The 11,665-nt window shown below is 44.8% G+C and overlaps 1 protein-coding gene across 1 annotated transcript in view; it reads right to left on the reverse strand.

Moving 5' to 3' along the window:
- TEP1 (telomerase associated protein 1) overlaps window positions 1-11,353 on the reverse strand; it is a 33,558-nt gene extending 22,205 nt beyond the window's left edge. Inside the window, 12 exon segments of the mRNA XM_070378284.1 lie at window positions 1,086-1,272; window positions 1,488-1,578; window positions 1,938-2,047; window positions 4,514-4,671; window positions 4,852-4,976; window positions 6,424-6,498; window positions 6,826-6,987; window positions 7,366-7,527; window positions 8,966-9,100; window positions 9,384-9,566; window positions 10,687-11,034; window positions 11,111-11,353. Of these exon segments, the coding sequence (XP_070234385.1) occupies window positions 1,086-1,272; window positions 1,488-1,578; window positions 1,938-2,047; window positions 4,514-4,671; window positions 4,852-4,976; window positions 6,424-6,498; window positions 6,826-6,987; window positions 7,366-7,527; window positions 8,966-9,100; window positions 9,384-9,566; window positions 10,687-11,034; window positions 11,111-11,329 (1,955 nt within the window). The 5' untranslated portion in view covers window positions 11,330-11,353.
- Between the last annotated feature and the right edge of the window lie 312 nt (window positions 11,354-11,665).

The following is an 11,665-nucleotide window of genomic DNA, read 5'->3' on the forward strand; positions in this document are numbered from 1 at the left end:
GGGAGTCCATTACGTTATTCTCATTACATGTTTAATTTTTTTCATCATTTTTTTAATCTAGAGAAGCCAGCAGTCTCTACCATTGCCTATCCAGTAGAAATAAATTACAATTATTGAAATGAAATTGAAACTATACATGTAATATAAGGTTTTCTAGTAGCCACATTTTAAAAAGTAAAAAGAAACAGGAAATATTAATATCACATTTAATTTAGTCTAATGTACATATGTACATATATATATGTATTTTTCACTTCAACATGTTAATACAAAAATTAAAAATGAGATATTTTGCATCCTTCTTCACATTGCCCTCAAAATCCAGCACATCTCAGTTCCCACTAGTCACATTTCAAGTGCTCAAGAGCCACATGTGGCTGGTGGCTACCAAACTGACCAGCAAAGACATACTGTTAGGACTACACCCTCAGCTTAATTCTTTAATGGCCCTGTGTTCAGCCACTGATCCACTGATTCAGGTGAGTCCTGGCCACTGAGTCCTATTAGAAGGTTAGATGAGACCTGCATTTGTCTTGAATGAAAATGAATGAAGAAGTATCTAAAAGGACAAAATTCTGGAAATTCATCAAGCTTACAGAACCGATTTTATACCTATCTTTGAGTCTGCTTGAGGATAACAATTTTTATAAGTATCAAAAGAGAAAGGAAAGTGAATGGGTCAGAAAATACACAGAAGAGAGAAACAAAAAGAAAAAGAAACAGATAGAGAAGAAAAAGAAAGACGAGTATGAACCAGAGCATAGGTAGAGAGGCACTATCGGGTACAAAGAGGAAGGCAAATGCCGCATAGGCTGACAGAGTCCACAGAAACCAATAAGCAACCACAGATACTACAGTGGAGGCCAAACACTGATATTGTTTCACTCTCTCTCTGCAGGACAAAGTTAAAGACTAGGTTTTCTATGCAAAAGACGATGGGAAACAGTCAAGTTTCAGTGGCTGGGAGACTGACAAGCATGTTTTCACAGAATAAAAGCTGGGGTTTCAAGATGACTTCCAAGCCCTTTTAAGGTGCTTCTCATGCCCACCCCTTGCTCCCAGATAGCACATACTCATGCACACACCTGGCCTTGTGTATTTTCATCTTCTTCCGCTTGAGCTGTTCATATATCACAGGGATCATCATTGCTGTCCGAAGTTCCCGACGGCTTGGTTGGCGAAACTGCCAGGAATAGGCATGCTTCTTGCCATATTTTGTGTTTTTAATTATTATCTGCTTTATCAGTTGTGTGTTGGAAGGAAATGGCAACTCTGGGTGGCAACAGGTAAGTATCTGAGTTAGGCAGCTTCTATTTCCTCCTCTTATCTTCCCATCAATGCTGTCTTGAGGAGGCTGGCCAGTGTCTGACCTCTGCCCACCCCATACACTGAGAGTGGAAAGTAAGAGGCTGAAAATACCAGTGCTGCTATCTCATCTGTTCTCAGACATGAGAGATAAACAGGAGTTGGAAGAAGAGAGATATTACCTTTCTTTTCGAGTTGAGCCTCAAGGTCATTGATGGAATCATGAGCATTAAGGAATCTGAATGGAAACTGCCGACTGTGGATCACTGTCTTCTACAAAGCAAAAAGAGGGGTCATGAGCAGAGGACCAAGAGGGATGGGGAGCATCAGAGGCTTCAGGGGCCAGGAAGATGAGATAACCCCTCTATTAGATCTGTGGGAAGGTGGGAAAGGACAAAATAGATATTAGACAAAGGTAGAAAAGAATAGATGTCCTGAGAGACTATGAGGAAAGAAAAAAGGAGAGGAAGTAACAGAAGGTTCCCTGTTTCTTTTATATCAGACTCCCTCCTAAGTGAGTTAAATCACAGAAATGATCTCAGAAAATAAAAAGGAAAGTTCTCAAACAGCACAGTGGCTATGACCTTCCCCAGCCACTCGGAGAAGCCTGGCTCCCCGCCCCTCACACGTACAGCATGCTGGAGTCTCTGGAGCACAAGCTCGTGGTGACAGGCGCTGATTCCAACCCTCAGCAGGTTACGTAGGTTCCGAAGCATGGCCATGAAGGGGAGTTTCCCACTGTCTGCCGAAGGTAGACATAGGGTGGCAAAAGCAAACAAAGGGTGAATGAGAGAGGTCAGAGATCAGAGCAGGATGACCAGAGGCCAGGGAGAATATGCACGTTAGAGGAAATGAGGTACTAATAAGTGATCTATTGTCCACAAAATGTTTTAAAGGTCTGGAAAGATAAAAATTGGGTTGCCTGATCTTGGAGCAAAATCTGTACGTTTATGGAATTAGCTATTTCAACAAACAACTTAGGTCATCACTTTGTTGGCTTCAGTCCTGAGACTGGGCTTAACTGGCAAAATACATTCTCTACAATAATGATTTCCAAACTTTTTAGATGGCTAAAAGAGAAATTTCCAAGTGTAATCTCATAAATTATATACATGGAGTACTAGCAACCATGTAACATGGACTAAGTGATTACAGGAGTTCAATCTGTATAGTAAATACTGGAAACACTCTTTAGATAAAGGTAGACATAAACAGGAGGTGTGATATTTTTCCTGGGTACCCCTGCAAAACACTCAGACCACACTCAGACCACATTACAGGCCTGGCCTATGAGGCCCCAAAACACATCCCAGTCACTGGCTCTACCATCAACAGCCTTCATTAGGAAAGTGGTGGTACCTTTTTTAAGGTTATATAAGTCTCATTTGAATTATAGCTAGAAAGCTTTCAGCCTCCTGGAAGTCCTGTGGTTCTCCAGTCATAAGTCTTCTTCTGAGTTAGATTGTGTAAAACAATTAAGTTGTATACACAGTGTAAATGATATGTGACAAGTCATGAACTATTGCATCCTTTGTCAACTCATAAGTTTTGCTCAAATGTTGCTATATATGAAAGATATACTGATCAATTTGATAAGAAATTAAATTCAATATCATATTCTTTGATACACTAGAATATAAAATGAATACTCATTCTATAGATGAAGTAGTTCACTGATTTCAATCTAAAAAAATTGTTAATGAGTTACTAATGAGCCTCTGAGGGCCAAAGAGGGATCTGTATATCTAGTTATATTTTATCTTATATTGTATACTTTATTTTTTACATTTATCTTCATATCTATATTTATATAAGTTATGTAGTTCCTAAAGTACACAATTTATTAGTACATGTATAAAATTTTTAAAAATACATGTACATATATTCTGGTGTATCCCAAAAATTCTTTCTGCAATATATAATCCAGTGGGCTGGGGACCACTGGATTAGATTATGGGCATTTGTCTCAACCAAGATAAATGACACAGTTTTAATTTTCAGGGTCAGAGGGAGGAAGTGGAGATGATGCATACTAGAATCACCAAAACATGCTAGCTGCCATCCAGGTCTCTTTATCCCACTCTAACCAAAGTCGTACCAAATGTTGGGGAAAAGGTTGTCAAGCGTGTGTGTGTGTGTGTGTGTGTGTGTGTGTCTTTTTGTGTTTTAATTCTCATGTGATTCTGATATATACACTGTCATAGACAATTACAAAGTGAGAGGAATGATAAGCGGCTGAGCTATTTGGTCTGCCCTGAGTACAATCTATAAATGACAGCTCACAGAAAAAGAAAAGCCAGCTTGGGTTTCTGAAGCTCCAAAATATGAAGTCCATAAAACTCAAACAGCCAGGACTTTCTGGTGGTCCTTTCTGCTGGTCCAGCGGATAAAAGTCCACCTTGCAATGCAAGGGACTCGGGTTCAATCCCTGGTCAAGGAACCAAGATCTCACATGCTGTGGAGCTACTGAGCCTGCATACAACTAGAGAGTCGGTGCAACACAATGAAAGATTCTACGGGTGCAAGGAAGACCCCACGCACCGTAACTAATACCTGACACAGTCAACCAAAAAACAAACGAAAACAAAACAAACAAACGCAGGAAACCCTCAAGCAGGCAAAAAGTCTATAGTCAGACAGAAAGAAGCTGATTTTAAACTTTCAAAGATGAAGGAGGAAGTAAAAGAAAACATGGAATAAAAAGGGCCTTCTATAGTTAAAAATAAACTAGCAAGAAAAGAGATTGAGAGTAACTTGGTCCTCCCCACCTGAATTATTTTTACTCATGTGGGCATATGACCTAGAACATCTGTGTCCTAAAAATGGGCTTTGGTGGAGATTTCAATGTGCCATGTCCCAGTCCTACTTTGTCTGGAAGAGTGACACAGATTTTGGCACAAGTGATATCAGAGAGAAGGTAATGCTTTTGTCATGTATTGATAAAGGCTTGTATTATATCACCTAACATATCACCTAATCATGTCTGAAAATATGACCTTCCTATGATGTCAGTGCTATTCAAAGCAGAGGCCACTGGCCACTTTGGTGTGGTCAATGGCAGACCTGTTAAATCCAATCATTTCCAGTGATGGAACTACCAAGTGAGAATAATTGCACCACGCCATGGAAACTTCTCTTTCAGGGGCCAAAATGTAGAAGCATGAGTGAGTAAGACAGGAAGGGAGTGTGATACTCAAGGTTACTCTACCGATGAGTTCCTCCCAGACGGTGGCCTTGTTTCCCCGTAAGCTCAGCTCCCGCTCCCAGGTCTCTGGTTGAGCGAGCTTCATCCGCTTCCCGGCTCTGCTAGAATCCCAGGGCCCTGGGAGGCGGCTTCGAGAAAAGGCCTGTAGGTTGGAGGGGTATCTGAAACAGACAAGGAAAAACATCATTTCAAAGGCATCTGAAAATAACTCGGAAAGGAACAGTGAGTCAGTCAAAGCCAGTAAGTCCCAGTTAAGGCCAGGTCTGCTCAAACTATAAGGACTGGGGCTATGGGCGCTGAAGAGTCAGGGGGTTATCCAGCTGGAGTGTGCATCTTCTCACCTGCAGCCCAGCAGGGCCTGGACAAGCTGTGCAGGCTCATGGATGTGCAGTCTCCGTACCAACTTCTTCAGGGTGAACCTTTGCTCACTCTTTTTCTCTGACACTGAACCATAGGTTGTCTCAAACTGTGGAAATATTCCCAAGTCCCACAGAGGTCATTCAATCTATGACATGGTCATCTTCTTCAGAAAACAAAAAAAAAAGACCATCCTACACCTAGATTTGACAAAGAACAGGACTAAAGAGTAAAACTCTTCAGCAGCAGGAGCTTCTGAGTAGGTGTGTGGGGTCACTGTGTTTCATCTACACAAGTCGGACTACCAACAGTTAACAATGGATGAATGGCTTGTGAAAAGCAAGATGGGGATTGACTAAACAGAGACAAGCCGGTTCTTAGAGGGAGAGAGAGCGAAAGCAGCTCTTATTTAAATCATTGATGGGCTTCCCTGGTGGTCCAGTGGTTAAGACTCCATGCTTCCACTGCTGAAGGCATGGGTTCAATCCCTGGTTGGGGAACAAATGTCTGAGACTTGGAGCATGCAACTGGAGCGCAATGTAAGCTGTGAGGAGTTAAAAAATGAAAGAAGCTGGCTTTCAGAGTCTTCTATCTTAGAAGAGCTAAGTTTGGGATATATTAATAGGATGAAAAGACCAGTGGACCAACTGAGGATGTGTTTTCTTGTAATACTAACATATTTCCCTAATAATCTTATTTTAATGAATATGATATCATCGTTCAGATCCAGGTATTGTTAGAAATCCTTTAAATACAGTAACTGATTTAGTTACTCCTCACAAAGAACCCAATGAAGTAGGTCCTGCTAGTATCCGATTCATTTTATATGTGAGGAAAATGAGGCAAGAGAAGGTAAGTCATTTGAGCAAGGTTGCACAGCCAGCAACTAAGGAGTGGGGATGGGGTGGGATTCAAAACTAGGTGGTCTGGATCCAGATTCTACGCTCTTAACCACTAAGCGTGTGTGTGTGCGAATGCTAAGTCACTTCAGTCGTGTTCGACCCTTTGCGACTCTGTGGCAACCGTAGCCCACCAGGCTCCTCTGTCTACGGGATTCTCCAGGCAAAACTACTGGAGTGGGTTGCCATGCGCTCCTCCAGGGGATCTTCCCGACCCCACGATTGAACCTATATCTCTTATGTCTCCTGTGTTGGCAGATGGTTTTTTACTACTAACGCCACCTGGGAAGCCCTAACCACTAAGACTAGTGCCTAATTTGTTATTAAAGTAAAAACGAAAATAAAAATTTTTTATTTGGCTTATTTTTTTAAATTCCTGTGGAAGGTGGAGATTCCATAATGTTTTTAACTCACTTATCCAGCTGGACGTGACCTCTGTCAGTAAAGAATGACACCAAGGATAGCAAAGTGGAAACAAAAGGAGCCTTTCCCAGTGTTCCCAAAGCCCCAAAATCACAGCTGAGAATTCCAAGGACACTGGCATGTGCCTACTACACCCACTACTAGTATTTCTAGACCAAATGGAATTCCATTTCTAAGTATTAATTGAGAAAAGATTGTACATGTACATTTAGAACCCCAGAAAAAGGCACTCACCATCCTCTGTTCACCTCGAATATGCCAAATGAACCTTGGCAAATACGTCTGTGTCTCAGAAAATGTATGTTCCTTCTGTAAGGACAGAAGAAACTGTTTCAAAAAGGGAGGTGATGGTTGTCCCTAGAGAGACCCATTCCAATAGCCCATCTCTATCACAAAGGAAGCGGCTGGGAAAGAGGCGGGCCCTGCTCTCTGCTGCCTGAGCTCTACTCAGCTCCTCTGCATTTCTCTGACTCCCTCTGTTCCTGGTGGTAGAAACATGTCAGTTGTTTAGAGGAGGTTGGGCGGCTGGGGGGAAATCAGTGTGTTCCCTCACCTTGCCCCCCCCCCCGCCCCCGCCAACTTTCTAGGGAAAAAGGGGCCAGGCTGTAAATGACCAGGGTTGAGGCAGGGACTGACTGGCGGGCGGGGTGGCCGTCGGGGGCGCCGCTTGGCCCGGTGCTTCCGAGGGTTGTACTTAGCCAGCTGGTACTCATCAAACTGGGAAAATTTGTCCCTCATCGCAGCACGCAGGCAGGCAGGCAGGGGTGCGAGACAGTCTTCCTGTTCTCTGCACAGGAGCTGTCAAAGAGATGAAAAACCATCAAGGGTGAGACCACTTCATGGGGTTCAGTGACAGCACAGGATACAAATTCCCAGGCCCAGCTCAACAACGGCAATTTCTGTGGTCCTGGACCTGTCAGCAGACTCCTCAGAGTCTCCTCTTCACTGTAAACACGAGGTCCAGAGTAACATCAATTTTTCTCAAACTCCGCCCAGCCCTTCTGAGTCACGCCCTCCCTGTTGGGCAACCCAGCCTGGTACTGCAAGAAACTGTCCTGTCTGGGCACCGGGCTTGAGACAGTAGGTCAAAGTGTCTGAGAGTTTTCTCCAGGGATGCAGTGAGCAAAGGAAAGGGAACCAAGTGAGAATCCAAGCTCAGGAAACTGAATGCCATACCTCGTAGAACCTGGCTACCTGGATCCAATCGGAAGGCAACTGGACGATGGCACAGAAGTACCGTCGCAGGTAGGGGCGGCAGAGTGGCAGGAAGGCAGCAATGGCCAAGACTTTGTTGGCCATATCCCGGACATTCAGCTGCTGCCTGGTGTACAGAGATGCCTAGGGAACAGAGTAGGTAGCGCTGGCCTCTCAGCCACCTCTTCATTGCATCGTGCCATAAACTAACTTTCTAATCTAACCTGCCTGCATAAAACCTTTCCTGAGCCCTCCATATTGTCTGTAAAGTCCAAGCTTCTTGGCTTGGCATTCTACATGCTCCATAATCTAGCCCTTATTCACCAGTCTTCTCCTAAGTCTACATACCCCCACTTAAGGGCGTTTAACCCTTTCCCTCTTTGGAGGGCTTCTCTGGTGGTCGAGACGGTAAAGAAACTGCCTGCAATGCAGGAGACCCAGGTTCGATCCCTGGGTTGGGAAGATCCCCTGGAGAAGGGAATGGCAACCTACTCCAGTATTCTTGCCTGGAGAATTCCATGGACAGAGGAGACTGGCAGGCTACAGTCCATGGGGTCCCAAAGATTGGACATGACTGAGTGACTAATACTTTCACTTTCACTTTCCCTCTTTGGAAGACCTCTCACTTTTCAGACTGCTGATTTATCCTGCCATCTTCCAAAGTCTAATAGGAAATATTTTCCCCCTTTTCTCTGCTTCTGAGACATTTGCTATCTACTACTCCATTTGCATTTACATAATATCTGGGATTGCTTTGGTTTCCCTAACAATACCACACATGCCCTAAGAGCCAGATCCAAGTATCATTATATCTTTTGGTATAGCCCTCAAGGCATTGTGTATTTAGCCTGTGTACTTATTAAAAAGCAGAGATATTACTTTGCCAACAAAGGTCCGTCTAGTCAAGGCCATGGTTTTTCCAGAGGTCATGTATGGATGTGAGAGATGGACTGTGAAGAAAGCTGAGCACTGAAGAATTGATGCTTTTGAACTGTGGTGTTGGAGAAGACTCTTGAGAGTCCCTTGGACTGCAAGGAGGTCCAACCAGTCCATCCTAAAGGAGATCATTCCTGGGTGTTCTTTGGAAGGAATGATGCTAAAGCTGAAACTCCAATACTTTAGCCACCTCATGCAAAGAGTTGACTCTTTGGAAAAGACCCTGATGCTGGGAGGGATTGGGGGCAGGAGGAGAAGGGGACGACAGAGGATGAGATGGTTGGATGGCATCACCAACTCGATGGACATGGGTTTGAGTGAACTCTGGGAGTTGGTGATGGACAGTGAGGCTTGGCGTGCTGTGATTCATAGGGTCGCAAAGAGTCAGACACAACTGAGTGACTCAACTGAACTGAACTTACTAAATAAACAAACCCTAATATATTCTTTCTCAATCCTCTCTTCCCCTCCTCCTCAGAGAACCCTAGGGATTGGGCCTCAGGCTCACCCAAAGATCCTACTGTCTTCCTAAGTAAAGCTCCTCCCACCCCTAATACGAATCTGCCCACCATCCCCCTCATACACCATAACCAAATTCCCTTCCTCCTAGCTTCCCACTCCCATCCCTTCCTTCACATCACAATACCTTGAGGACAAATTCAGGCTCAAAGCGGGCAACTTCGCTACAGACTTTGAGGAGGAAAGCCTGGGTAGAGTACGCTGCATCATTTCTGTTTACATTTGCCACCAGCGATGAACACAGAAAGCTCATGAGAACCATCTGGGAATCAAGAAAGAGAGGGAAGAAAGGGGTCAGAAGGACCAACTTAAGCATCCACTCAGGCCAACTTACAATGTCAAAGACAGAGAAAAAGAACCCAGATTCAGGAAGATGTTTGTCTGGCTAAGAGGTCTGAAAAGACGTTTAGCAAGTGAAACGCCAGAGCTCCTGCCCCTTCTTTCCATGGAGGGGATCTGGATCAGCCTTTGGTGACCATTCTTCTCACCTTCCTCATCCCCTCCCCTCCACCACCACCAACCTCTCCCAGCTCCGGAACTTTTACCTTCACTTCCTGAAGGACTTGTTCAGTAGGCTCAGGATGAGATTCAGAGTCCCCAGGGGTGAGCTTCAAGGCCAGCTCCTCCACCTCCTCCTCCTCTCCCAAGCTTAGTCTATAAAAAGGCATTTGAGCCTCTGCCCATTCCTTCTCTTCTGGCTTTTTCTCTCCTGAAGATGACCATCGACCCTGGGGATTGTGGCAGTTATTAATCCCAGCATACACCGGCAGCCCCTCAAACAGACAGAGAGCTGAAAGAAACATCCAGAGCTAGGAAGAGTCCACATCTACCTTCTAGCACCTAAACTCCTCTCCCTTCACACCCTGGCATGGATCTGTCTGGTCTGATGGAGAGACACACTGGCACATACACACATTGTTTCCCAAATCAACATTCTGAGCATTTGCTCAGATGATTCATGATCTGCTTTCATCTTCTTATTGATGTCATAGCCTAGAAGCCTGGGGCCCCTCACAACACATCTTCTAATTGCTATTAAGGTATTATGGAGTTAGAAGAAAAAAAGACCAAGTCCCAGATTAATCCCCCAGCAATCGTGATCTTACTCTCTGAGCCTCAGCTTCCTCATCCTCTGCCACCTACCTGATGGGGCTGTTAGAAGATTAAATGGGATGTGTATATGACTCTTTGCAAATTGCAAAGTGCTGAATAAATGTAAGGTGGCAGTAGCTGTAATCCTCACAATGACTCAATGAGGTGGACTTTCACTGACTTCATCTTAAAGGTGAGAAAATTAAAGCTTCAAAGGGTTAAGAGTCTTGCCCAAGTCTGAGTGGCTTGTAATAATAGGCAGAGAAGGGGAAAGGCTCAGATTCACCTTTCCCTCAGTCCAAATCTCAAGTCTCCACAGAAGGAATGTGTATCTGCCTATCGATCCTGACCTGTATGCCAAAGGTGTTTATATAGATGTGTAAGTGGACGTGTGTTTGCACATGCACACACAGTGAAGTGATCCAGGGTATTACAGTCGTGTCTCTGCCTTGTAAGATCTCAAAAGCACCTGACTGACTCTGCTACTGCAATATAATGCCAGCTCTCCTCCCATGCAGAGGCTTTCTAAAAACAAAATCTACTTTTGCTCTACTGTTCAGAATCTCTGAACTATATATGCAATAAGAGTATTGATGCTGATGAAGAGAACCTTTGGGTAAAGGGCACCTCAGGAAGAGACTATGAGGAGACAGGGTACACAGATGCAGAACAGAGGGACAGTGTGGCACTGAAAGCTAGTGACTAGAGCATCTAACACATATGGCTGCAGTGAAGACAGCTGCCTGGAGCCATTACCAGAACTGCTTCCTGAACTCTCTCTGGGGCAGAGATGGTTTTCGAGACCCTGGGGCAGGTCAGAAGGCCTCGTCCCTCAGAGAGGTACTGCACCCTCGAGGCTGGATGCTCAGAAAGCAGGTGGTTGCTGCTGTTCAAGCTGCACAGATCAGCTTGAGCCAAGTGAGATATCTGGAGATTCTGGAGCAAGGGGCTGATAGACACAGTGCTCTTTAAAATGGTGAGTGTGGCCAGGCACCGATTCTCCAAGGAGAGGATGTCTGAGTGGGCAGACACATGCCCGGGTGGCTTCTCCAAGGTCTTCAGGTCAGGAAGGGTGGCCAGGCACCGATTCTCCAAGGAGAGGATGTCAGTGGGGACAGGGTTTCTCCAAGGTCTTCAGGTCAGGAAGGGTGGCCAGGCACCGATTCTCCAAGGAGAGGATGTCTGAGTGGGCAGACACATGCCCGGGTGGTTTCTCCAAGGTCTTCAGGTCAGGAAGGGTGGCCAGGCACCGGTTCTCCAAGGAGAGGATGTCTGAGTGGGCAGACATATGCCCAGGTGGTTTCTCCAACATCTTCGGGTCAGGAAGTGTGGCCAGGCACCGGTTCTTCAAGGAAAGGATGTCCATGTGGGTAGACACGTACCCATGGAATTTCTCCATGACCGGGGCCCAATCTGTATATAGCTAGAAGGAGAGAAAGAGAGGTGATGAGCAGCTGGCTGTAGTGGGAATGCATGTGTACTGGGACTAAATCTTTCCCATAGTCTTCCTGGTAATGCCAGTGACCTGAAGGCAGAGAACAACCAATATTTGTTTTTCTAGGACTGGGTTCATTCCAAGGATGTATTCAGGGAGTATTCAATCCAGAGAATACAGAGAGTATTCTAAGGAGGAGTAGGGAAAAGATAAGGCAGAAGTTTAATAAGAGTAAGGAAGTCTTAAAAAAAAAAAGAAAATAAAAGAAAAAGCAAGGGCTTGAGAGGAAAGGAACATGTC

The sequence above is a fragment of the Bos mutus genome, chromosome 10 (genome assembly GCF_027580195.1).
Source record: "Bos mutus isolate GX-2022 chromosome 10, NWIPB_WYAK_1.1, whole genome shotgun sequence".
Classification (NCBI taxonomy): Eukaryota; Metazoa; Chordata; class Mammalia; order Artiodactyla; family Bovidae; genus Bos; species Bos mutus.